This window comes from Paramormyrops kingsleyae, chromosome 22 (genome assembly GCF_048594095.1).
Source record: "Paramormyrops kingsleyae isolate MSU_618 chromosome 22, PKINGS_0.4, whole genome shotgun sequence".
In the NCBI taxonomy this organism is placed as follows: domain Eukaryota; kingdom Metazoa; phylum Chordata; class Actinopteri; order Osteoglossiformes; family Mormyridae; genus Paramormyrops; species Paramormyrops kingsleyae.
Genome location: NC_132818.1, coordinates 20,645,749 through 20,673,105, shown reverse-complemented (window position 1 = coordinate 20,673,105; position 27,357 = coordinate 20,645,749). Strand labels below are relative to the sequence as shown.

Below are 27,357 nucleotides of genomic sequence, written 5' to 3'. Positions count from 1 at the left end.
CGGGGTGGGTAATGCCATCAGAGCTCAATGTCAGCCCCCTCGTTAGTCCCTCACTCTCCCCCACCCCTGCAAATTATGCTGTACACCCCAACCCATGCAAGCATAAGTTGAGTATATTTTATATAGCTTCTGTAGCTCAACAATGCATAGGTTGTGGGTTCGAATCCCAGGGTGTATAACACAAATTGTACCCCTTGTCTGTACTGTAAGTCGCTTTGGATTAAGGTATCATATAACCGAATAAATCTGTTGGAGTGAGAGGAACCTTTTGCCTTTCAAGTCAACAAAACAGACACAGGGAGGATTTATACATTTATATTTATATATTTGTCCGTAAGGTGACAGTGCGTTATCCTGAGCTATACGTCAGACAGGAGATGGCAGCATAGCAGAGCAGCAGCGTGACCGAGGTGGATGACCGGCCGATTGGGGCGGCCAGACTGGCATTTACGTTCCGTTTGTTCCCCCCCCCCCATCTCTCTCTCTCCCTGCATAGTGACTCTGTCCCCTTTCATAACACATACTTAATAAACCACAAGGCAAGCTCGCCGTAAGATACCCAATCTGTCAGATAGGGGGCGCTCAGGATACCGCATCACACCTGCCTTTTTATCCCATCTAGTCCGGATAAAAGGCGACTTCATTCCCATCGCCTCCTCTGGCTCCTCTTTCCTAGCTGTTGGATCGAGCCCATGGTTTTCGAGTCCGCTAACTGCCCGGAGTTGCCGTTCGAGACTTTTCGTTTCAGCGGGCCCTGCCACGTGCAGAGCAGCTCGAGATGGGAATTAGTATTCAGTGTGTGTCTGTGGGCAAAAACTGGGATACTGGCGAAAGAGCACAGAGCTAGCGAGAAATCGAAATGCGGCGTTTCCGACGGCGACCAGGGCCAGCATCTGGGTCGGTTATAGAAACCCCCTCCCCATTGTGCGTAAAAAAATATCCAAATTGGCACTTTCTTCTATTAGAAAGGCAGGGCTGTATTTTATCATTAGGACTCTGGAGTCAACGTAGAAAGACTGTTGATTTTCATTATTATAACTGAAGCTTTGTGACTGGAAAACAGGAAACTAAGTACTGCTATACCTGCAGGCCATACATTTATATCAAGCTTAAAATCCTGAAGAAGGCCCTCTTCCCCACAGGGTAATGAGACCTTCCTCTACTGCCGCTCAAACAGTGCCCTCGTGTGGCCGGGGTCTTAAATAACATGCAGAGCCCCTATATTCAGGACTTCCATCTGCTGTGCCTTTCCTTCTCACTCTTATTGAATGCTGGATTTTTTTGTAATCCAAGGAGTATTTTAATGGGATCCCACTGGGATTCGTCACAGCAGAGGATATGAAAGAGCTTGGAGAGAGGAAGACGGTCGATTGAGGGTTCGGTGCCGTGTGGCTGAAGCGAGAGTAACATTGACTGTTAGGTTTTGCTTAGGCTGCAGCTATTATCAGGTCTGACTAATGGACCTGCTGTGTAGAAGCTGAGAAGCAGGCATGGGCTGCAAAAGAGACGCACGTCCCTAATGTCATTCTTTTGGTATTTTAATTCTTCAGGAACTACAAAAGAAGACGGCTCTCCATACATAATACTGAGGGTCGCTGTTCACCATCCCCTCATAGATCCCCTCATTTCTTATTCATATCAGAATCGACTATTAGGACTCTATCAGGAGTGCAAACACCGGTGTTGGGCATTTCATGTCAAGAAGCTACAAATCCAGCCCAAGATTTTGTTTCTACCAACCAGTTGTGTGTAAAGAGTCACAGTCACAGAGTACTAACCTGGGGCCTGTACTACGAAGCGGGGTTACTGTCTTATCGGGGTAACTTGTCGGATTTAAGGTAGTCTGGGCAAAATGTAAGTGAACGAATATATAGTCCATTTAAACGGTGGTACCTTAAATCCAACAAGTTAACCCCACTTCGTAGTACAGGCCACTGGTTGGTAGAAACTGAATTTTGGTCTGGATTTGTAACTTCTGGACCCGAAATGCCCAACACTGGCAAAGAACACTAAATTAACACTCCGGCAACACTGGCAAAGAACACTAAATTAACACTCCGGCAACACTGGCAAAGAACACTAAATGAACACTCCGGCAGTGGGATTCCAGCCTATTTTCTTAGACGTGTCAGTGATTTACTTCGATTTAATATAAAGGCCTCCTAGACTGGATGTGTTTGAAGGTGATCGACATCCTTAATGTAACTGCTGGTTTTGACTTCCCTGGTTCCGCGCTCAGGAATGAATGAAATTAATTTCATCCACCATCCTCCTATATGAATCCCTGTATCAGGAATAAAGGGTTTTAGATTTATTTTTACCACATCTATCAGCACTGGAAGCAATCAAGAGCCTTTGCAGACCGAGTTTATTCTTTGCTTTGATTTTAGGGATGGGCAGGGGTGGGTATGAGAGGCTGTTGGGGATACATTTATAGAGAATAGTGTAGTTATGAAATTGCCAATGGAAGCCAAAATATGGCCAAACGTAGTTCTGATTCCAGTGAAATTGGGACCTTATCCATAATACCAGACGTTCTATATTAAATATGAAGGTCAGAGTGTTTTTTTTTTTTGTGTCATCCTTAGTTTAGTGTTTTAAAAATCCATTAACAAAATTCACTGTCATCCTGTCCTGGACTCTTATGAAGGTCAATAAATGGGATTAACAAAATGTACAATCTTCAAATACAATAGTTGATAGGGAGATGGATTGATGGATGGATGGATGGATGGACGGACGGATGGAGGGACGGACGGATGGATGGATGTGTACACATGTTATGGACCAGTATGTTGTGCAGGGTTGTACATTGTCACCATAACCCTGCACTGCATAAGCAGCTATGGGACACGGTCTGATGGATGGAAATAGAAGCACTGTAAATTGCACTCTGTGTGTGTGTGTGTGTGTGTGTGTGTGTATACATATATATATATACAAGTATATATATATACTTGTCAAAAGTGTGAAGATGCTGGTCCTGATTTTGGTGTCTGGAAGCGGAAATGCATTCTTATCACGCATAGCCTATCGCATGGATCCCTGTTAGCTGACGGTGGCTTGTGCTCTCATAGGTCTCTGGATCAGGAACGGCACAGGATACATTAAGAAAGAGGGAGTGCAGATGATCTGGAGCTTCGTCGCCCCTCAGCTGGGCTACTGGCTGGCAGCCTTCCCCTCAAGCTCAGGTGACTGAAGCCTCTGCTATGACACATTTAACCAAAACTACAATAAACCCCCATTTCCCAGCAATGAACGTAATACTTACACTCTGTGTTCTAACTGTGCAAATTGAAGTTATATCTGAGTTTATGAGGCCCCATGCAATTTAGTTTGTTTGTTAATTCCTACCCACTACAAATACCTCATCACTCATATTTTCTTGTTTGCTTCTTAATCATTATAAATAAAATTCATATACAAATATGATTCTTCCTGATCGGCTCAGTTTGCTCAAGTTTATAGTGATACTGCATCTTATTGGGTATATAATGCAATTCAATATCTAATGAGTTTTTAAAGGTGTTTACCGAATGGCTTGTTAATTGGTATACTTTCAGAGAGAAAAAAATAAGGTTTGTAGTTATAGTCTAAAATAAACTTTTTGCTACGGATTACAAATTGTGAACACATGAAACCATCAACTGTGTACATCTTTGACATTACATTAGTAATCCTATTCTTTGTTTAATACATTTGTAATCCTATTCTTATTACTCATTTATGTAAAAAAATACATATACTTGTTGTTTTTATTTAATTAATGTTTTGCATTTTGGAAAAAAAACCTAACTATGCTATATGAAAGCCCAAGATTACCATAAAAAAGAAATAATGTCTCATTCAGGCTGAGAGAAAAGGGTTACCTTCACCTTCTTTGCAAAAGCAAAATATCACAGTGCCAGTAAGTTAAAAAGGTCAACATAGCTGTAGGCAAATTCCCATTCAGGCACTATAATAAAATTTAAATCCCTTTAATGGCTGAATAATTCCATGACCCATAAACCTTTGTGCATTCTCCCGCGAAATATAAAACGCTGAATGTGAGAAAACGGGCTAAGTAACCGCAATCCGTCATAACTGCCTGACATTTTCATCTCCTCGACGGATTAAACTGTACTCGACGGATCGAAAATTCAGAGCACCCGTCCTTGCTTGTAACTCATAGCAACAGGCCGGTCTCAGCATGATGCTATTATGGCCTGTTCAAAAGTCCAAAAATGATCCCAGCTTTTCCCAGCATCGTTTGGCTCTGTAACTATAGTTTAAGGGCTGATTTATGCATAATGGTCTTGACGTGATTGGCATATTTTAACAAGAATTTTGTCTGGAACGTAAAAAACTATGTAATTAATGAATAATTAATGATTACATCTCAGCAACCTCAATAGTGGTCATTTCAAAATGAGTCCATCGAAGTGTACTCAAAAACTGGCCGGCAGTTTTGAATAAATAATTAATAACTTATGGATGAAAATCACTATTTAGGTGCTTTATTTATTAATATATCAATGACTTAATGGTATTTACTTTATTAGCCACTTGAAGAAAATCACTGCACGTAGTGCCTTCAGATCTTGAGAAGTCTAATTAAAATCATCCATATTTATTTTATTTCTTATTATTATTCCATTTGAAGAGGGCATTAAAATGTGCTGTCCTTGATTTGCACAGTAATAGAGATCTATAGCATTTCTAATAATCATCCATCAAATTCACAGCTTTCTCATGCATTGTTCTGGTGGATATGGGCCTGAGAGAGATGTGGAGACTTTGTTCAGATCAAGGGCCTCATGTGGAAATTCCTGTTTTTAGCAGGTCTGGCTCTGAACCCCTCTGGCTTACGCGACATCACCACGTACCACACCATCTTTCTCCTCGCCATCTTGGGCTCCTTGGCCTTGCTGGTGCTCATCCTGCTCTGCCTGCTGCTGTACTATTGCAGGTAATTGGAGCGTCAGTGACAGGCATGCTGGGAGAATTCCTGAAGCCTGGCTGTTGCAACATTGTATGAAAAATAATTGGTTCATTGAGATGACCAATCAAGATTGTGGCGGAGGTGGGTCCAAGCACCTAGAGGAGGTGGGACCAACCTCCGCTACAATCTGATTGGTCATCTCTCTGAACCAATCATTTTTCATTCTGCCCTCAGAACATTTTTGTGTAAGTAAAACTCCCACAAGCAAGCAGAGGTAGATAGTTTAGGTCCAGAAAGTAAAAACAAAAAACGTGATACATCAGCCAACCGGTTGAGTATCTGTGACTGTGACACTTTATACTCAAGTGGTGGGTTGAAACAAAATCTTGGTCTGGATTTTTACCTTCTCTACCTGAACCATCCACCCCTGCTCTGACGTTTTCTCTTGCTTAGAGTTCCTCATTCCTCACTGCCCCAGCTTAAAAGTCTCAGGCCTGGATCTCTAGGATTGAGCTGTTTTTCCTACGTCGTCCTTTAGGAGGAGGTGTTTGAAGCCCCGGCAGCAACATCGTAAGATGCACGTTGCCTCCACGCTGGAGGCCTTAAAGCAGGACCAGGGCACCTCAACCTCACACCTCAACCTCATCAGCAGCAGCCGTATCGAGTCGGCCTCCTCCAATGGCAACCTGGACACAGGCAAAGCCGACCTCTCCTCGCGGGAGGAATACTTCCGCCACATCCCCACCCAGAAGGTGCGTCAGTCGACGGTCAACGTGGATGTGGCCGCCCGACACGGGGAGAGTTTCCCCATGAAGGTGACTCACTCGACTGAAACCAACAACCTGGACGCTCCACGGCGAGATGACAGACATCATTTCCACATCGCAAACGATAACAGGGCCTACTCCTCCGATCCCCCTTCTCCTCCTTCTTTCAGTTGCCACTACCAGGACCCCGGTCATAACGGCCGACCCCCTGAATATTCCATGTCGCAGGCTTCAGAGCCCATGGTCCGTCCCACCTCCCTGAACACCCAACCCGGTCAGCTCATCTTTTGTAGTTCCATGGACCAAATGAAGGAAAGTATGTACCGGAGCGTGGTGCCAACTTTGGTCATCCCAGCCCACTACATGCAGCTCTCCACAGACTTCTCTGGCGTGGAGCAAGCTTTGGAGCAGCAACAGCAGCAGCAGCATGACCGAGAAGGGATCCAGGTGAGCGTGACCCTGCCCCGGCAGACAGCATCTCATCAGCAGCAGCAGGGCCTGCAACAGCAGATAACCGGCCAGCAGGGGGAGCCGTCGGGCTCCGTTCGTATTCCCGTGCTGTTCGACGACTCCACTATGGCCCAGATGAACGGCGAGCTGCAAGCTTTGACGGAGAAGAAACTGCTGGAGCTTGGGGTGAAGCCCCACCCTCGGGCCTGGTTCGTGTCCTTGGATGGACGGTCTAATTCTCTGGTGCGGCATTCCTACATCGAGCTTGGAAATGAACGTGGCGCCAGTGGCTCAGAGTCCAGGCTGGAGATGCGTGACGGCAGACCGCAGCCCCGAAAAGTGAAGGAGGAACGAAGCGGTGGCGGGGAGAGGAAGGGTCATGGAGGCAAGGCGTACTCCAAGCTTGCCTGCATGGATGACACAGAGCCCAGTAGCAGTGACAGCCGCACTGGGATGTGCTCGCCGGAAGACAACTCCCTCACCCCGCTTCTAGACGAGGCTCCCGAGCCCAGAGGGGCTACCTTCCCCCGGCCGAGTCGCAGCCGGGGCAACAGCTCGAGGAGCGCCGACAGCGAGAACCGCCGCGGCTCCGTCACTAGCCCCGAGGAGAACATCGAAGTCGATGACAAGGACGATGAGGGCGAGAACAAGAAGAGTCCATGGCAGAAGCGCGAGGAAAGGCCCCTCATGGTCTTCAACGTCAAGTAAGGTCTTCAGAAGCCATTTTGTAAAAGTTTACGGTTATCCCCTTGGGAACATCTCAAACCTCGTGCCCTTCAATTGTGTCATTGAAGTCTTTGCTGTAAATGGTCTGTAAGTTGGATCAAAGGAGAATAAAGAAAATCGCACTTACTTAAATCTAAGGCACAAAGCACAACTGTGAACTGGACCAACATCTGAAAGCCTTCCTTTCTAATTGTCGTTGTCCTTCATGCTGGGGACTGATCACCTTAACCACACTCCTGTGTATTGGATGCCTTTCAAATTGTTTGTTTGTCGTCATTTCTGTGGCCACCAACCTTGAGCAAAGTCGGCATTTACGCTTTGTGTTCGTGTGACATGAGAGGAAATCAAGACATAAAACAGAAAACCGATTTTCATTCAAAGTGTCTGTCAGAATGTGAGCCGTTTTTAACATTCTCTCCTTTTGAAGGTAACGCCACATGTTAATTCGAAAATTCATCACCTGCCACTGCTGTTTTTTTTTTTTTTTTTTTTTTTAAACATAACCTGCTCTTCACCTCATTGGTGAAACATTTTGTATTGACTTTGGGAGCAAGCAGCAGGCCTAATAGACGTGTTTATTCCTATGGAAAGAAAAATAAAACTTTTTTTCTGTCAGCAAGCAGGCGAAGGAAGGAGTGTAGATAATCCAATTTTTTTAAGGATTGCTGTTTTTTTGTTTTTTTTTTTGTTTTTTTCCTGAAACGGGAGCTAAATGACTTGAGCAGCTGGAGAGAGAGAAAGGAACTTCCGGTCAGATTAAACAAAGTGAAGATATGCCAAACTCTTTTCATCAGACCGGATTGTCCCGTGAATTTGTTTTTGTTTGAGTAGCAGGTTGCTGGTGGGGGGTCGGGAGTCTTTCATTTGGAAGTGCTGCAGAGGTCTGAAGGTCTGCAGCTCTGCTCAATCTTTTGTTCAACTGAATTTTCTTTACTAGTACTGGTGGCATCGAAGCAAGGAAAAAACACCTTCATTTCCTGTTTGCTGAGCTGGGTGGTGCAGTTTAACATTAGAACAAAGCCACTTAACTGTCTCTGTGCGTTCCAGTTGTTGCCTCGGTTACTGGCAGTAACCCTTCCTGTGAAAATCTTGATGAAATTGCTAAAGGTATCGCACTGTCGGGTCTCCTCCAGCACTTTTTAGGCGAGAGGCTGTGCCAGGACTAAAACCGGTACCATGCCTAGGTTTTCATTTACCGGGGGAGTTATCTTACAAATAAAGTAACGGGGAATATTATGAAGAACAAAATCTGGAATATCATTAAGTGTAGTGGTTTAAAACAACTGAACCGCACTCCGCATATGCCACTCAGAACCCTATTTGCTTAGCTGATAAATTTAAGAACAACGGAAATATTCCTTTGGTATACGCATACACACAATAAAAACAATAGTAGTTACATTTTATATATGACAGTTCGAAGTACAAGAATTTGAAGTGTTCTGAATTTTCTATAATCGAATTTGACTGCAGAGAGATCGAGTATCTACTTCAATATAACCCTCTGACTTTATTTTGAACCATCTAATATTACATTTTTATTTTTTTTTCAACGGCATTTCTACATTTTTGTACGCAAGTTTTTTTTTTAAGAAATAAATGTTTAATATACAAAATTCAGCAGGGTGTAAGAAAAAAAGTCACATGTTTGCAGTTAAGTGTGTTTTACAACTTTTGGTTTTAGGTGCTTTGTGGTAATCAGTTCCCTCGAATCACTTTCCAATAGTACACCCCTCCTGGTTTGCCTGACCAAAAAGAAGCAAACCAGAAAAAAGAGCGTTCGTTCTCGGTCGTCTTTGGCTTTGTATTTTTGCATGAGCGCTGAGTTATCCGACAATGCCTTTGCTTCAAGAATTCTAGGCTTACCTGGAACTGCTTGGCCCTTTACCATAATGGTGAGCCCCCGAAGCCCCGCCTTTCTCTAGTCGGTCATCAGTAAATACTTGTGACAAAATACTAATAATCTATTAATGAGTGGAAACAATTCGCCGATGTAGTGCGAGCGGTCCTCGGCTTAAGAACGTCCGATTTACGGACATCTCGTACTTACGAACGGACTGCCACAAAGCCTGTTCTATTAAAACTTCGGGTAAAATGCAATGGTTCGTAATAACGAACGCACGCGCTATTTGTGACGCTCGTGAAAACATCGCGCGACTTCAACGGTTCGTCAGCTCGAGGTACAGTACAGTACCGTATGTAGGCTTAGTTACTATTATTATCACTGTATTATTATTATTCCGACATACCTACAGACTTGGGGGACGGATCTCGCTGGTAACCTGCGCACTGCCCGTACTCCCGTCCTGGGAGTTGAGAAGGAGCTGATACCGATGCCCGAGTTGCTCTCCTCGGGCTGAGAGCTGAGTGAGGTCCGCCCCTGCTCACTCGTAATAGATGTACAGCTAAAATATATAGAATCTGGATTAGATAGTATTTGAAATATAAAGATGTTAAACACAGGATTTGTTCATTAATTTTAAATGTGGAAAAATATTGTACTTTTCTGTAGCATGGTTCATGTTACAAAATTGAAATGCCAAAATGCTGCAATGCACCAATTGCCCAGCAGAGGACGCTGCAGTCTGAAATTCCTTCGGAATTGTTTATGGAACTTCATCCCCCAAAAATCGTGTTCCCCAGTTCGTTTTTACAAAGGACTGTGGGGTGTCAAACTCCAGTGAAACAACCAATGAATATTAACCAGAAGAACGCAAGGTCTTGAACACAATTATGTAGATTACAACCAGAAATTCGAATCGTTTGTCTCGAAATTGATTAATTGGCTGAAATACAATTATAAGCACATACAGCTCTATTAAATTTGTATGGTTTACCAGTAAAAAAAAAGTATACATTTCTACATTTTAAAATAAGCTTTTGTCAGGACTGGTCCTGAGTGTTCAGGTGCCATAGGCCAGACTATGCCCAGCACATATTCACCATATTTCTGCTCTGTTTGAGCTGCCCTGGTCTCCTACAAATGACTTGACTGTGTAGGTGAAAATGTCTGGGGGCAAGTTCATTTGCAAAGTTTTGGGCGTGACAAGCTCACAGAAAGGGACCTGATCATCTAACATTACTACCTAACCTGAAGGGCAGAAAATTCCACCAGCAGTCTGCCAGCATCTAATCGAAAGCCTTCCCAGAAACATAGCGATTGGTTGGACATGATGGCGTCCACATGCATTTGACCATATAGTACAATGATTTGTGACCAGCTCCTCGGGGACCCCAGACAGTCTGCATTTTTGCCCCCTCCCAGCTCCCAGGAAAACAAGAACTGGGGGTCCCCGGGGGCCGGGTTGGGAAACACTGATGTAGTGCATGTATAGGACTGCCTGTTCAACATCACTGGCCTGGAAAACCAGCAGAAGTTTTACACAGGCCACATATCCTTTAACAAGGTATCGTGGAGACAAAGTATTTTCACATTACAGTAAAGTTTCTGCCTTGACTCTGGTATGACTGCACTGTAGTACTGTGTTAACCACTGTGAGGCAGAAGCAGGGGTGGAGTAAAGCTGTAGGTTTGGTTCCTTGAATTAAATCTTTTCGAGCCATTGCTTTTTGCACGGATGTAAGCGAGTCTCTGTTTTTGGTTTCTGTCAGCTCCCGAAAAGCCATGTGCATTGTGGCTTCCCATGCAGCAGGGGATCATGGTCTTTTTGAGTCCATTTTCTCTCTCTTGATTCACCGTGGCAGGTAAACCATTTCCCAATTCCTCTTTTATGTACTTAATTTTTTTAAAAACTCCTTATCACCATCAGCAGTTGTGGTTCTATTTTTTTAAGAAATGAGAAGGGGAAACGTTTGTCAGCTCCCGGGCAATTTTTCCGCAACATGTGCAAGTGTCAACCTTGTCACAGCACCCGTGCAGGACTGTGTAGAATAGTAACCGCATGGCTACATCACGTGTAATTTTGTCCAGCTGTTGCTGAATTCAGCTGTAGAAAAACGCCAAAGGAAAGTGTTATTGCGGATTGTTTGACTGTTGTTGCTGCGTAAGATAACGCATAATAAAACGTTGGCACTTTTCTCTTATCTGTGGTAAATAGAATTGTTTTATTGTTCAAGATGGGGTTTTACATTATTTTTTTTTTTAAGATATTGTCAATCTTCATATTCCATTCAGCAAAAGGGGAAAGGCTTCAATCCATCTTAACAGTGCCAAATTACCACCCTATGCCATCTATCTGATTGGAGACCTGAAATGAATGAACCTTTTTCACCGGTAGGCCTCCCATCTGCATTTTGGTGCCTTAGTTTCCAGCCACTTGTACTACAGCCAATCAGATTACTCCCCCGTCTCACACAAACATTTTTTCCATGCAGATTAAAACAGAAATATGTGCCTGTTCCAGCCTGCACACGGAAATAGGTTATTTTTTTGCCATTATCTAGACACTGTAAGCAACCATTACTTGATGGAATTGCCACTCCACAAGGAAGTTTAAATATTTTGACAATAAACTTTTTATCCATAAATGTAACAAAATTATAATGTTAAAAATTCACAGGGATAGTTGTATATATTTTATAAGGGTTGTTTTTTTTTCTTTTTTGTCCTTTGTGGTTAAATCACTGGTGTCTCCTTGCTCGGCAAAATATTGAGCAATTTCTGAGGAGATATTACTTCGTCAAAATTCTCCACCAGGGGGCAAAATTGGACAAATATGGGAAGTTTCAGGCGGCTCAGGCTTGGAAGAAGGCATTGTTTGATATTTTTGTATAATTTATGTTGCTGTTTTGTATAATAAGAAGGTGTGGTGTAATTCGCCAAACACTGGCAACACAGAAAGCAAAACGATGTCCTGTATGCTTGACTTGACAAATACCACTCGGTTTCCTCTCACCTTTTTTGTGTGTGAACTTTGAAGTACTTTATGCTCGTTCTTATTAAAAATGTTAAAATTCAAAGATTAAAGCATTTAACAATTAATCTGAGTGCTTTTGTCCATTTAATGTGAAAATGGTACAGTATTTAATGTTCTGTCCAGTATTGATAACATTGCATTTTTTGTAGTGTGTGTGTGTGTGTAAATCAACCCAAGCAAAATGTTTAGAATGCGTAACTTCTTAATATAATGACATATACATATGTTTCAATGCCGTAATCTAATCTCAAATACAAATACATTATGCACACAAATACATAAATAACCTAAATATCATTAATCAGAACAGTATATATTGTGCTGTATTAAAAAGAATGGATCTGAAAATCTGGATGCCAGCAATAAAGGATCAGATGGCTACGTATATTTCAGTTGGGTCAGTCAAAATTATGCACTTAAGACATATAAATATTATCTGTGTTTATCTTGAACATAACCATCGAGTTCCAAGTCCTAAATGCTGGACGGTTCTAGCATTGTTTTTGCCTGTCACTGTGTTGTGATGTTTTATTATGTAATTTGTTATGCACACCACACCCGAAACAGCTTCCAACAGAATGGAGGTGGTAAACAGCTCCCTGTAAGTCATGCACTGACAGTATCATGGTGGTAGGACAAGTCGGTCCTGCCAAGAAACTGGGACGCAACGTTTCCACTTCCTGTTTATGGTAACCAGTACCCAACACATTGCCATCACTGAATTTTAACAAAGACCATCTAATCAAGAAAAAAATGTTAAGCTTTGCAGCGGAAGGCATGCAATGCTTGTTTTATTTTTTGGTGTTGTTTTTCCAATAGTCTTTCTAAGTTCTTGATTCAGCATTGGCCAGTCAGGTTTTGCAGAGCACAAAGGACTCTCACTTCAGGAAAACAGTTCCGTTTTCAAAGATAGCTGTCACACGACTATTGTTTCACAGAATTGGGGTCATTAGCTGTCTTCACATGGTATCATGACCACAAACATTGTGCTCAGCTCAGGGCTGTGGGCCCTTACCCATCCCACCTCCAGGAAGCTGACCACAGCTTCTCTGCCAGCGGAGGTTCTAGTTTGTATGGTGAACCACCGCCCTTCAGCAGAAATACATCAGAATGTAAGTGTATCAAACTGAGCTACAAATAAACCACCTACAAAGCATCAAAACAAATTACAGGATCTTGCCTTTTAAAAATACAAAAATACATTTCACATGCTTCTATCAGTCTGTGGCTCCATGCCCCCGGGACCCACCTTCACAAGGTCCTCACCTGTTGTAATTTTAATCAGTGGTAAATGTGTTTTCCAGAACAATTTTGTGTGGAGTGACACACATTCCAATTACGATACGATACGAGATTTTTATTTGCCATTTGTGCATAAAACCACAGTCAAGTTAGTAGAATACTTATGAAAAAATATCTACACAATATCTACACAATCTACAATAAAATTCTACAATAAAAGTGTGGAATTTGTCAGACTTACTAAAAGTGAATCATTGCACGATTTTGTACTAATTATACCCTTTTCACCAGAAGATTTATCTTCTGCATTTTTGGGGTGTTCGAGGAGCACCAGGGAAAGTCTGCGGAATGATATTCTACCAAAACTATAAAGCTGGAAGTCACATTTCTGTAGGCCTAAATTTTAGAGGTTAATATCAAATTTATAAATCTCTTGTTTTTTATTCAGAAGTGGATAGAAATTGAAGTAACTAAAATTCAGCTTAATTGCTATATCGACTGGGGAATCTAAGTACTTTCATTTTTAGTATACAAAGTTTATGCACTTGCTATTCACACCCCTGCTCCTGTTTTCCCTCACGTGAATATCATCTGGTATACGAGTTTCTTCCTGCAGTCCAATGACATGCAGTTTAGATGGGGCAGTGCCCTTACGTCTTTGTGCCTGGTTCCAGTCTATTGTGTTTCACGGGCTTGCTGTTACCCTATGCTGGATTTGCACATTTCAGAATAGCATCGTATATCAGTTGTTCTAAACTGGTTCAGCCTCAGGACCCACATTCTCATTTGGTCGGCAAATCACGACCAAAGGCGTCGGTTTGCATCCAGCATTGACATCGACCAAATCATCAACGAGGCCAGCGCTCCCATAAACGGGGCTCGCATACTGTAGTATTGATAGGGGCACGACGCCCTTGATCGCGACCTAAATTCACGATTAGTTGTCAACCAGTGGAAGATCTTTTTTTTCTAAACTACACTCAATGAAAATGGTCTGCCGACCGATGTCCCGACCAACTACTTGAGAAACGATACTTAAATCTTAGATAACTTTCAGAGAAAATGTACGAACCAATCCCCTCATCGTTGAAAATAGGAGATGTCACGTGCTGTCATGATTGACAGTCCGCTCGACGATTCAAACACAGTTTATGGTCCATTCGCCAATCAACATAGTTATGATTATTTTATACTGTGAATGTTCGGGTATTCTTGTTCATCAGGTAGTACAAAATAGTTTTAGTAGCTCTCTGTCCTGGGTGCGGGAAGGTAAGATCACAGCAATACGATTTGACTTTCTGCGTTTGTGTCGGGATTATTGTAATCGTTATGCATAATGTACAGTTCATTTATAATTTATAATGCTGACATGATCATACTTAAACATTTGGACGAGTACAGTGGCAGAAGTGAAATATACTTTCCCTCAAGCCAAATTTCTTAAGTCCACACTAGTTATGCCGAGATTTAATGAAGTAAGCAACGATAAAACGAAGGAAACCTCGGGTGTCTTGCTTAGTACGTTCGGAACATTATAATATGGACTTTTTTTTCACAGGCTTGCATAATCGACTGTTCATGTATTGTTTTAGATTGAATTAATGATATATAGAAAAGACTTTTCAAAAACCTAGCTATTAAAACAAATTATAATTGATTCCTCTGAAATAGCCTACAATGAAATGTTTCATATAATAACGTAAAAATGTTACGTTTGTGTTGCTAAATATGTGGGGGATTGTAAATTTTACTCATGTGTTTATAGGCAATGCATGTGCGTTTTTTGCAACTCGACATAACAATCTACAATCAGGATGTAGCCTAATGTAAATCTTAAAGAAAACGAAACAAATAAAACGACAGCAACAAACTAGTCTAGTCAAAAGTGCATCATCGTAATCTAATTCACAAAATATTAGTATTGTTTTTATTGCTATTGTGCTTATTTCTGCTCTTTCTGTACAAAATCAATGTAGCCTATTTCATAGTGAGGTATAAAGCGAAACCTGGCCAAAACCCGCTCCGCTTAAAACTTCTTAAATATCGGACATTAATCAAGTCTCCAACAAACGAATGCAATTCGGTTCTGTGAATGCATTCTGTGCTACATAAATCTGTGTACTAGGTTTTATACTGATTATTCAGGTATGATGACAGTCCACTTTACACAGACAAGTTAATGAGGAAAGAGGAAGTCCAGCGTTACATTTCACTGAGCGCAGTGCCACCGAAACGGGGAATTCCTGCAGTCTACTTTAGGGTTGTTTAATGTCTCTGAGAACTAAAACATAGAAAGGGAAATATTACGTGAACATGAAAGTCCATACTCATTCTTAAGTGTGAAATCGCATTTACACCATATTTAGGTATGTTGAAAAGGTCAATCACTTTTTTGTTGTCCCTGCGTACATGAGATTTTGTTGTTGTTGTTATTGTTGTATTGAGTACGCATGTTTCATCTCTACTGTCTTAGCGAGAAAATAATCCTGACTGCCTTTTTCTGGGGTATTTCTGAACTCCCATTATTTATAAGAGGAAGTGAAAGTGCAGTCTGCTGTTGGCTTGAACTCTTCTGTGACGATGGCCATGGAAAGGAGAAATACTTGCAAACATAACTGAAGTACATTAATTGTTCAGTGTGCGACAAGATCATGTGTCACTTTCAGGTCCTTTCTGTCTTGCTCTTCCTCACCCTGGTTATCGCTGCCTCTCCCATCTTTCTTGCTCTTTCCCGCTCTTGCCGCCTTGATTTCTTACTAAACATATCTGCCCCAATTTCAAATTATGACCTCACTGCATATTAGCATGTGCAATATTTTCTTAATTACACCGCCGTAATGTGCAATATTTTCGGATTCATTGAGAATCTGGATCACAAGGAGAGGAGTACCTGTAACATAACTTTTATTTTAAACACCTACTTTTTTGTCATGGTTCTCCTGTTTATTTTTACATTTTTATTCTTTACACTTCTTTTTTTGGTCATTTATATTTATATTGTGATTTGTGTTTATTCTGTTCTGTTTATATTATACTCTATTCATTCAATTTTTTCTGTAATTAGTTTTTTTTTCTCTTTCTTGCACCGACAAGTCTTCCAATTGTACCTTGTACAATGACAATAAAGGCATTCATTCATTCGCCTCCCCTAGATGCTGCGGCTAGCTGTGCTCTGCATGTCCCTCCTGGCCTCGGTGGCTGCCTTGACGTGTCCCGATGGTAGAGTCACTCAGGAAGGCAGCACTTGCTGCCTCAGCGCCTCGGGTGTCTATACATCTTGTCCTCTGCCTCACGTAAGTTGAGTGGTCGCTTCGCTAGAGAACTAGGACCACAGGCACCGTTGCCACTCATCGATGTCCTCTGTACTGATACATCCCCGGCATTTTCCCGGTGATTTTACATTCAACGGAGTCAGTACTGCTTTCATCACCCAGTTCCTGGGAACTGTTCTTTTCTCAAGGCTGTTTGCTGTGAGGATCATGTGCACTGCTGCTCCGAGAGCACCACCTGTGATCTGGAGCACAACAAGTGTGTCAATGCAACTGAATCACTAGAGATGGTCAAGAGGGTTCCCACGAGACTGTTGCTAAAGGTATGGGGTTGTCAGTGGTCCCAGGCTGCACGTATGCTTTAGCTTTCAGCGACTTAGGGAGAAGCTCCATAGGGTTTATCCTTCTGTCCAGCTGTACATGTGAAAAACTTACATAAGAAATGTATTCAATGAAATGTTACATCAAGGGCATTTTAGAAATGTATCTTTTGAAAAATGTACCTTCAATGATGGCAGGAAACCTTGGCATCTTTTTTATGTTACTAAGCAAACTCATTGTCTTTTCTGTTACTAGTCTTCCCAAATGGTCCCCGCTTTCTCAGAAGATACGAATTATAGGATAATGTGTGCAGACAAGACTCGCTGCCCTACCGCTTATTCTTGTTTGAACACAGCCGACGGTTTTGGCTGCTGCCGCTTAAAGAAGGTATAACCCGAATTTACAAATTACATGTATGCATCATTCTTCCCAAAACAGGCACCCAAAAGCGAAAACCCAAAGCATTTAGCAATAAGACCAGCCTCACAGAGAGACAATGTGACAGTAATTGACATTCAGAGCAGGAGAGAAAATAAAGAAAAGACAAAAAAGACAAAACAGGAAGCAGAAGACAGAAGCAGGTATCAGTTACATTAGATGCCAGACAATTCCTTTGATTAGAGGCATCTGTAGGCTCTAAGAAACAATTCTCATTTATTCTAGAAGTTACAAACTCTTTAGCATGGCTAAATTGTATCAGCAGGGATTACAGTTTATAACATTCCGAAAAAAGGAGGGGAGGAGAATAATTTGTGTAGTGTATCTTGAAGGGGATTCCAGTAATGAGCTATGAAAATAAGGTAGATTCATGTTTTTCCTCATACTGTACCTCCCTACTTGCTCTGTATATAACTGTCTGAAATGCTTCCCTAGAGATTTAAGCCTCACCCCCAGTATGTTCTAACTGATCAGCTTTCCTGATTGGTCAGCTTGCCCAGGTAGGCGGCCGATGAGGATGGTGTTACCAGGTGACCTCATCATGTCACAGCAGTAAGGGCTGGAATTCCAATGAGTACTTTCAGGCAGATTAGAGAAGAGTGGTTTCTGTGGTGAGAGTTACTCCCTTTGGCGTGTACTTTGGGTATTAAGACTTGGCAGCCTGTTTACATGCATATAAAGCTATATAGCACACTGAAACAAGAAAAAAGTGGAAGACCATAATACAGCCCCTTTAAAAAGAGACCACATACCCACTGTATGTTCAGAGTGAGCCTGGAGCCTATTTCAGCAAAGAGAGGGTAACTACCTGTGATGGGATGCTAGTCCATAACATCTGGTTCAACTATTCAGATATTTCTTTATTTCATGAATTATGCATTCAGTTTATTGAGGTAAACTATATATATCATTGTTAAATTTGCTGTATATTAAGAGGATTCTTTTCTTCCAGGGCATCCCTTGTTCAGATGGTAAACATTGCTGTCACAAGGACCACAAATGCAGTGAAGATGGAAGGTTCTGCATCGAAGAAAAAGGTTGAGACTTTTGACTGATTTTGACTGATGCATGGTACTGGGAAGTAATTGTAATTATTGTTTATACTTATTGTTTTTGAAGCAAAAGACGTACATCGTAAGAGACACAAAATATAAGAAATGAGAGCTACAGAAAAAGAAGTACAGAAATGATATACGCTCTTATTTTCCAGATAACAAGGTGTTTGAAAAAACAAGAAATGTTCCTTGTGATGACACCTCTGCCTGTCCCGACGATTCAACCTGCTGCAAGACAACTACAGGAAAGTGGGCTTGTTGCCCCCTGCCAGAGGTAACAAACTGAAATGTAGATGTTCATTGGGGTATTGAGTCAGCTCTCCATCTTACCAAATTGACCAAATTACAATTATCTGTTTGTCACATTGGGAAAACAAATGATATGGAGAATTTTATGTAGTGAGCAATATCCAGATGATTATCAGATTATCGTAACAATGGAGACGCACAGCACTTACTGGAAAGATTGTAAAGGTGATAAAATTATGTTACAGTGTAAATGTTCTTTGCATTGACAGAATAGGAAGTGTTTCAAAGATTTGTAGTTATATGGTTCATTTTCACCTATCGTATGGAATATATTGCGAAACATTGACGTCATGTCAAGTTTGGGAATCATTGACGGTCTTGACATGACATTGAAGTATTCTCTTGGTCCCTCTCGTAGGCCGTGTGCTGTGATGACCACGTCCATTGCTGCCCTCATGGTACCAAGTGCAACCCAGCTGGCACCAGCTGTGATAACTCTACGAGCTCCATACCCTGGTTGGAGAAGTTGCCCCCCATAAACAGGCAGTCTGCTAAAGGACAAAATGTTCCTTGTGATGACACCTCTGCCTGTCCCGACGATACAACCTGCTGCAAGACAACTACAGGAAAGTGGGGTTGTTGCCCCATGCCAGAGGTAACAAACTGAAATGTAGATGTTCATTGGGGTATTGAGTCAGCTCTCCATCTTACCAAATTGACCAAATTACAATTATCTGTTTGTCACATTGGGAAAACAAATGATATGGAGAATTTTATGGAGTGAGCAATATCCAGATGATTATCAGATTATCGTAACAATGGAGACGCACAGCATGGTTCTACAAAGCACAGCACTTACTGGAAAGATTGTAAAGGTGATAAAATTATGTTACAGTGTAAATGTTCTTTGCATTGACAGAATAGGAAGTGTTTCAAAGATTTGTAGTTATATGGTTCATTTTCATCTATCGTATGGAATATATTGCGAATCATTGACGTCATGTCAAGTTTGGGAATCATTGACGGTCTTGACATGACATTGAAGTATTCTCTTGGTCCCTCTCGTAGGCCGTGTGCTGTGATGACCACGTCCATTGCTGCCCTCATGGTACCAAGTGCAACCCAGCTGGCACCAGCTGTGATAACTCTACGAGCTCCATACCCTGGTTGGAGAAGTTGCCCCCCATAAACAGGCAGTCTGCTAAAGGACAAAATGTTCCTTGTGATGACACCTCTGCCTGTCCCGACGATACAACCTGCTGCAAGACAACTACAGGAAAGTGGGGTTGTTGCCCCATGCCAGAGGTAACAAACTGAAATGTAGATGTTCATTGGGGTATTGAGTCAGCTCTCCATCTTACCAAATTGACCAAATTACAATTATCTGTTTGTCACATTGGGAAAACAAATGATATGGAGAATTTCATGTAGTGAGCAATATCCAGATGACTATCAGATTATAGTAACAATGGAGACGCACAGCATGGTTCTACAAAGCACAGCACTTACTGGAAAGATTGTAAAGGTGATAAAATTACGTTACAGTGTAAATGTTCTTTGCATTGACAGAATAGGAAGTGTTTCAAAGATTTGTAGTTATATGGTTCATTTTCATCCATCGTATGTAATATATTGCGAAACATTGACGTCATGTCAAGTTTGGGAATCATTGACGGTCTTGACATGACATTGAAGTATTCTCTTGATCCCTCTCGTAGGCCGTGTGCTGTGATGACCACGTCCATTGCTGCCCTCATGGTACCAAGTGCAACCCAGCTGGCACCAGCTGTGATAACTCTACGAGCTCCATACCCTGGTTGGAGAAGTTGCCCCCCATAAACAGGCAGTCTGCTAAAGGACAAAATGTTCCTTGTGATGACACCTCTGCCTGTCCCGACGATACAACCTGCTGCAAGACAACTACAGGAAAGTGGGGTTGTTGCCCCATGCCAGAGGTAACAAACTGAAATGTAGATGTTCATTGGGGTATTGAGTCAGCTCTCCATCTTACCAAATTGACCAAATTACAATTATCTGTTTGTCACATTGGGAAAACAAATGATATGGAGAATTTTATGGAGTGAGCAATATCCAGATGATTATCAGATTATCGTAACAATGGAGACGCACAGCATGGTTCTACAAAGCACAGCACTTACTGGAAAGATTGTAAAGGTGATAAAATTATGTTACAGTGTAAATGTTCTTTGCATTGACAGAATAGGAAGTGTTTCAAAGATTTGTAGTTATATGGTTCATTTTCATCCATCGTATGTAATATATTGCGAAACATTGACGTCATGTCAAGTTTGGGAATCATTGACGGTCTTGACATGACATTGAAGTATTCTCTTGATCCCTCTCGTAGGCCGTGTGCTGTGATGACCACGTCCATTGCTGCCCTCATGGTACCAAGTGCAACCCAGCTGGCACCAGCTGTGATAACTCTACGAGCTCCATACCCTGGTTGGAGAAGTTGCCCCCCATAAACAGGCAGTCTGCTAAAGGACAAAATGTTTCTTGTGATGACACCTCTGCCTGTCCCGACGATACAACCTGCTGCAAGACAACTACAGGAAAGTGGGGTTGTTGCCCCATGCCAGAGGTAACAAACTGAAATGTAGATGTTCATTGGGGTATTGAGTCAGCTCTCCATCTTACCAAATTGACCAAATTACAATTATCTGTTTGTCACATTGGGAAAACAAATGATATGGAGAATTTTATGTAGTGAGCAATATCCAGATGATTTTCAGATTATCGTAACAATGGAGACGCACAGCATGGTTCTACAAAGCACAGCACTTACTGGAAAGATTGTAAAGGTGATAAAATTATGTTACAGTGTAAATGTTCTTTGCATTGACAGAATAGGAAGTGTTTCAAAGATTTGTAGTTATATGGTTCATTTTCATCCATCGTATGTAATATATTGCGAAACATTGACGTCATGTCAAGTTTGGGAATCATTGACGGTCTTGACATGACATTGAAGTATTCTCTTGATCCCTCTCGTAGGCCGTGTGCTGTGATGACCACGTCCATTGCTGCCCTCATGGTACCAAGTGCAACCCAGCTGGCACCAGCTGTGATAACTCTACGAGCTCCATACCCTGGTTGGAGAAGTTGCCCCCCATAAACAGGCAGTCTGCTAAAGGACAAAATGTTCCTTGTGATGACACCTCTGCCTGTCCCGACGATACAACCTGCTGCAAGACAACTACAGGAAAGTGGGGTTGTTGCCCCATGCCAGAGGTAACAAACTGAAATGTAGATGTTCATTGTGGTATTGAGTCAGCTCTCCATCTTACCAAATTGACCAAATTACAATTATCTGTTTGTCACATTGGGAAAACAAATGATATGGAGAATTTTATGTAGTGAGCAATATCCAGATGATTTTCAGATTATCGTAACAATGGAGACGCACAACATGGTTCTACAAAGCACAGCACTTACTGGAAAGATTGTAAAGGTGATAAAATTACGTTACAGCGAAAATGTTCTTTGTATTGAGAGAATAGGAAGTGTTTCAAAGATTTGTAGGTATATGGTTCATTTTCATCTATCGTATGGAATTTATTGGGAATCATTGACGTCATGTCAAGTTTGGGAATCATTGACGGTCTTGACATGACATTGAAGTATTCTCTTGGTCCCTCTCGTAGGCCGTGTGCTGTGATGACCACGTCCATTGCTGCCCTCATGGTACCAAGTGCAACCCAGCTGGCACCAGCTGTGATAACTCTACGAGCTCCATACCCTGGTTGGAGAAGTTGCCCCCCATAAACAGGCAGTCTGCTAAAGGACAAAATGTTCCTTGTGATGACACCTCTGCCTGTCCCGACGATACAACCTGCTGCAAGACAACTACAGGAAAGTGGGGTTGTTGCCCCATGCCAGAGGTAACAAACTGAAATGTAGATGTTCATTGTGGTATTGAGTCAGCTCTCCATCTTACCAAATTGACCAAATTACAATTATCTGTTTGTCACATTGGGAAAACAAATGATATGGAGAATTTTATGTAGTGAGCAATATCCAGATGATTTTCAGATTATCCTAACAATGGAGACGCACAACATGGTTCTACAAAGCACAGCACTTACTGGAAAGATTGTAAAGGTGATAAAATTACGTTACAGCGAAAATGTTCTTTGTATTGAGAGAATAGGAAGTGTTTCAAAGATTTGTAGGTATATGGTTCATTTTCATCTATCGTATGGAATTTATTGGGAATCATTGACGTCATGTCAAGTTTGGGAATCATTGACGGTCTTGACATGACATTGAAGTATTCTCTTGGTCCCTCTCGTAGGCCGTGTGCTGTGATGACCACGTCCATTGCTGCCCTCATGGTACCAAGTGCAACCCAGCTGGCACCAGCTGTGATAACTCTACGAGCTCCATACCCTGGTTGGAGAAGTTGCCCCCCATAAACAGGCAGTCTGCTAAAGGACAAAATGTTCCTTGTGATGACACCTCTGCCTGTCCCGACGATACAACCTGCTGCAAGACAACTACAGGAAAGTGGGGTTGTTGCCCCATGCCAGAGGTAACAAACTGAAATGTAGATGTTCATTGTGGTATTGAGTCAGCTCTCCATCTTACCAAATTGACCAAATTACAATTATCTGTTTGTCACATTGGGAAAACAAATGATATGGAGAATTTTATGTAGTGAGCAATATCCAGATGATTTTCAGATTATCGTAACAATGGAGACGCACAACATGGTTCTACAAAGCACAGCACTTACTGGAAAGATTGTAAAGGTGATAAAATTACGTTACAGCGAAAATGTTCTTTGTATTGAGAGAATAGGAAGTGTTTCAAAGATTTGTAGTTATATGGTTCATTTTCATCTATCGCATGGAATTTATTGGGAATCATTGACGTCATGTCAAGGTTGGGAATCATTGACGGTCTTGACATGACATTGAAGTATTCTCTTGGTCCCTCTCGTAGGCCGTGTGCTGTGATGACCACGCCCATTGCTGCCCTCATGGTACCAAGTGCAACCCAGCTGGCACCAGCTGTGATAACTCTACGAGCTCCATACCCTGGTTGGAGAAGTTGCCCCCCATAAACAGGCAGTCTGCTGAAGGAAAAAATGTTCCTTGTGATGACACCTCTGCCTGTCCCGACGATTCAACCTGCTGCAAGACAACTACAGGAAAGTGGGGTTGTTGCCCCATGCCAGAGGTAACAAACTGAAATGTAGATGTTCATTGGGGTATTGAGTCAGCTCTCCATCTTACCAAATTGACCAAATTACAATTATCTGTTTGTCACATTGGGAAAACAAATGATATGGAGAATTTTATGTAGTGAGCAATATCCAGATGATTTTCAGATTATCGTAACAATGGAGACGCACAGCATGGTTCTACAAAGCACAGCACTTACTGGAAAGATTGTAAAGGTGATAAAATTACGTTACAGCGAAAATGTTCTTTGTATTGAGAGAATAGGAAGTGTTTCAAAGATTTGTAGGTATATGGTTCATTTTCATCTATCGTATGGAATTTATTGGGAATCATTGACGTCATGTCAAGTTTGGGAATCATTGACGGTCTTGACATGACATTGAAGTATTCTCTTGGTCCCTCTCGTAGGCCGTGTGCTGTGATGACCACGTCCATTGCTGCCCTCATGGTACCAAGTGCAACCCAGCTGGCACCAGCTGTGATAACTCTACGAGCTCCATACCCTGGTTGGAGAAGTTGCCCCCCATAAACAGGCAGTCTGCTAAAGGACAAAATGTTCCTTGTGATGACACCTCTGCCTGTCCCGACGATACAACCTGCTGCAAGACAACTACAGGAAAGTGGGGTTGTTGCCCCATGCCAAAGGTAACAAACTGAAATGTAGATGTTCATTGTGGTATTGAGTCAGCTCTCCATCTTACCAAATTGACCAAATTACAATTATCTGTTTGTCACATTGGGAAAACAAATGATATGGAGAATTTTATGTAGTGAGCAATATCCAGATGATTTTCAGATTATCGTAACAATGGAGACGCACAGCATGGTTCTACAAAGCACAGCACTTACTGGAAAGATTGTAAAGGTGATAAAATTATGTTACAGTGTAAATGTTCTTTGCATTGACAGAATAGGAAGTGTTTCAAAGATTTGTAGTTATATGGTTCATTTTCATCCATCGTATGTAATATATTGCGAAACATTGACGTCATGTCAAGTTTGGGAATCATTGACGGTCTTGACATGACATTGAAGTATTCTCTTGATCCCTCTCGTAGGCCGTGTGCTGTGATGACCACGTCCATTGCTGCCCTCATGGTACCAAGTGCAACCCAGCTGGCACCAGCTGTGATAACTCTACGAGCTCCATACCCTGGTTGGAGAAGTTGCCCCCCATAAACAGGCAGTCTGCTAAAGGACAAAATGTTCCTTGTGATGACACCTCTGCCTGTCCCGACGATACAACCTGCTGCAAGACAACTACAGGAAAGTGGGGTTGTTGCCCCATGCCAGAGGTAAAGATTATTCTTTGTGACTGAGGACGTCCTTTTATTTTTTTCTGTAGCATGTGTGTCTTTAATGCATTTTGTCCATGACTTTCTCAATCTTTTTAGGTAGTCTATAGTGTCTGCCTCTGTCTGAACATGGCTTCCCAATGCATTCTCCCATCTCCTTTTAGGCAATATGCTGTGAGGATCAACAGCACTGCTGTCCCAAGGGCTACGTTTGCGACATGCTTGTGCAAACTTGCAGAAAATCAGGCAGCCCCAGCTCTCCTTGGCAGCAGAAGAAACCTGCCTTGAAGGAGATGCCCACAGATCTTGTCTCCGGCTCCTCTGAGTCTTTCCGCCATAAATGTGGCCCATACAGCAGCTGCCCCAAGGATACAACTTGCTGTTACATGAATAAAACCAGCAAATGGGGCTGCTGCCCTTTGCCAAAGGTACATCGCGTTAGTAAATCCATTTAGGTTCTTTTTACGTTAAGTTACTGCTCATCAAAGTGTAGGGGTATACTGGTAATGGACTGCATCTCTCCTAGGCTGTGTGCTGTGAGGATGGGGAGCATTGCTGTCCTTCGGGATACAAGTGCAACGTGGAACGGACCACTTGCTCCCATGATACCTTGGTTATTCCCTGGTACAGTAAAATGGAAGCCCAGGTCGATCAAGTACTACACACTCCTGTGGAGTGTAATATGAAGGACGGCTGTGCTTCGGGCACCCCCTGCTATCAGCTCCCGTCGGGGCAGCTACGCTACTGCCCAATGGCTAAGGTGTGTACAGCTTTATCACAGCTTGCGGTGAAAGTATCTTCATTCATTTCTCTCCCCGGACTCTTGAAAAAGCAGCATTTACCCTTTCACATTGCCACCATGACATTAGAAGCTAAACGACAAATTACAGATAAAATAATGGATTCATGTGATATAGGCCTTCGGGAATATTTCAGAGTAGAAACCTTGCATATAATTGCACGAATAAATTTGTTTTTCATTCTACTCCTGATATAAAGAAGAGTTGCATTATAAAGCTTTTTATAAACAGTAAAAACATGGTATGATAGGCTGGCACAGTGGTTTGCACTGTTATCTTACCTCTCAGGGACCAGTGTTTGAGCCCCCCCACTACAGGTCTATGTGTGGAGTCCACCCCCCCAGTCCAAAAACATCTCAAGGTGAATTAGAGTTTCCAAATTGCCAGCAGGTGTCAGTGTGCCCTACCCCATCCAGGGTCGTGCCCTACCCCATCCGGGGTCGTTCCCTACCTTTTACCCATAGGTTCCAGACCCCCTGCAGCACTGAATATAACAAGTGGGTACAGAAAATGGATGGATAACAATGTGATTGTAGACATACTTAGATATATTCACATCAATGTTCAGCCCAAATGACAGCCTTAGTTTAAAGGTAGCTTTATACCAAAAGATATCTTTCCAGTTAAGGATATCTTTTACAATCGGTTGACGGCTGACAATATCTCTGTTCCTTACCTGCACTTTCATTGTTTCTCAGGCTGTATGCTGTAGTGATATGCAGCACTGTTGTCCAAGTGGCTACACTTGTGATCCTGTCGGTGGATCCTGCACCAAGAAGGCAGGCCTCAGATGGGACAGCTGGGATGGATTCATCACAAAGCGAAAAGCTTTCGTCCATTTGTGATGCTGTGTTGAGATTTTTTGCTTGCACTGATCAGTCTGTCACACACTGATGAATCTGCTACACGTCTTAAATACCTGAAACAGAATTCTTATTGTTTGATTGGGGCATGGTAAATACTCAAAAGGGTTTGATTTTTGTTTTTTTTTGTGTATGGTTTCATAGTGTATTATTGACAGCTACTTATTAAGCAACTGATTTGATGATCACATGAAACCTGCTGTGTCTCTAAAGTTGCCGAATGTGCTAGGGTAAAGATATAGTTGATTTTAAGGGTAATCTTACTTTCCTCCAGGTTCATTCCATGTGGCAGGCAAATCAAAATTTAGAGCATAGTAATAATCTCATGAGTAAATGATCTGAATCCATTATGTTATGCTGATGCCAGATAAATGTGGTGACACTGCTCACATGCAACTCAAGCTGTATGCAAGTTTCTAAAACTTGTATAGTTTTCACTTTGTATTAAATAACAGAATGTGCCTTTATATTTAACAGAAAAGTAAAACAAGAATCAAATTTAAAATAACAGATGTAAGACTACTGACAAAATTTGCGGCTGTGTCATGTTTGTTGATGTCACTAAATTTGTTAACTAGTAATTTACATTTTTAAAGTAAAATGATTGTGATTACTGTTTTTATTGCCACTGTTGTTTCATATGAAAATAAAATTCTTGGACAATGTACACAATTACTTTACTAATATACTTTTTATGAAAAAGCTAAGCATGAGACACATTCATCTGTGTTGATGACCCTAGGTTTTGTTGTACCAATTTCAATCTCAATTCAAAATATAAATAAATCATCCAATAAAACAATGAACACTGAAATAATGCCAGCATATTGAATATTAATCTAGGTGTATCTGTGTTGTGCTCATTTATAAATACT

At 41.8% G+C, this 27,357-nt stretch overlaps 2 protein-coding genes across 9 annotated transcripts in view; both read left to right on the top strand.

Annotated features, from left to right (window-relative positions):
* fam171a2a (family with sequence similarity 171 member A2a) overlaps positions 1–11,805 on the top strand; it is a 32,754-nt gene extending 20,949 nt beyond the window's left edge. The window contains exons 6-10 of one of the 8 annotated variants that reach the window (XR_011984655.1): positions 3,078–3,191; positions 4,819–4,948; positions 5,460–9,044; positions 9,120–9,236; positions 10,476–11,805. Coding sequence is in view for 2 of the 8 variants with exons in the window: in XM_023835475.2 (XP_023691243.2) it covers positions 3,078–3,191; positions 4,819–4,948; positions 5,460–6,846 (1,631 nt within the window). In the remaining 6 variants the exon portion in view is untranslated. Of the gene's footprint in view, positions 1–3,077; positions 3,192–4,818; positions 4,949–5,459 lie in introns of all 8 variants that reach the window. The other 7 variants (XR_002841007.2, XR_011984656.1, XR_002841004.2 and 4 more) reach the window with 7 other exon arrangements.
* Positions 11,806–14,143: 2,338 nt separating this feature from the next.
* On the top strand, positions 14,144–27,154 carry grna (granulin a). Its single transcript, XM_072704725.1, has 19 exons — positions 14,144–14,251; positions 16,135–16,275; positions 16,443–16,574; positions 16,828–16,959; positions 17,963–18,047; positions 18,221–18,339; positions 18,733–18,969; positions 19,383–19,619; positions 20,033–20,269; positions 20,683–20,919; positions 21,333–21,569; positions 21,983–22,219; positions 22,633–22,869; positions 23,283–23,519; positions 23,933–24,169; positions 24,583–24,819; positions 24,984–25,247; positions 25,346–25,579; positions 26,318–27,154. Exons 2-19 carry the CDS (start codon positions 16,135–16,137, stop codon positions 26,462–26,464), a joined length of 3,624 nt encoding a protein of 1,207 aa, XP_072560826.1. The 5' UTR covers positions 14,144–14,251; the 3' UTR covers positions 26,465–27,154.
* The last annotated feature ends 203 nt before the right edge of the window (positions 27,155–27,357 follow it).

Coding starts and splice junctions, on each gene's coding strand:
- grna (XM_072704725.1), top strand. CDS start 16,135: ATGCTGCGGCTAGCTGTGCTCTGCATGTCCCTCCTGGCCTCGGTGGCT. Junction 16,276..16,442: donor CATCTTGTCCTCTGCCTCAC/GTAAGTTGAGTG, acceptor TCTTTTCTCAAG/GCTGTTTGCTGTGAGGATCA. Junction 18,970..19,382: donor GTTGTTGCCCCATGCCAGAG/GTAACAAACTGA, acceptor TCCCTCTCGTAG/GCCGTGTGCTGTGATGACCA.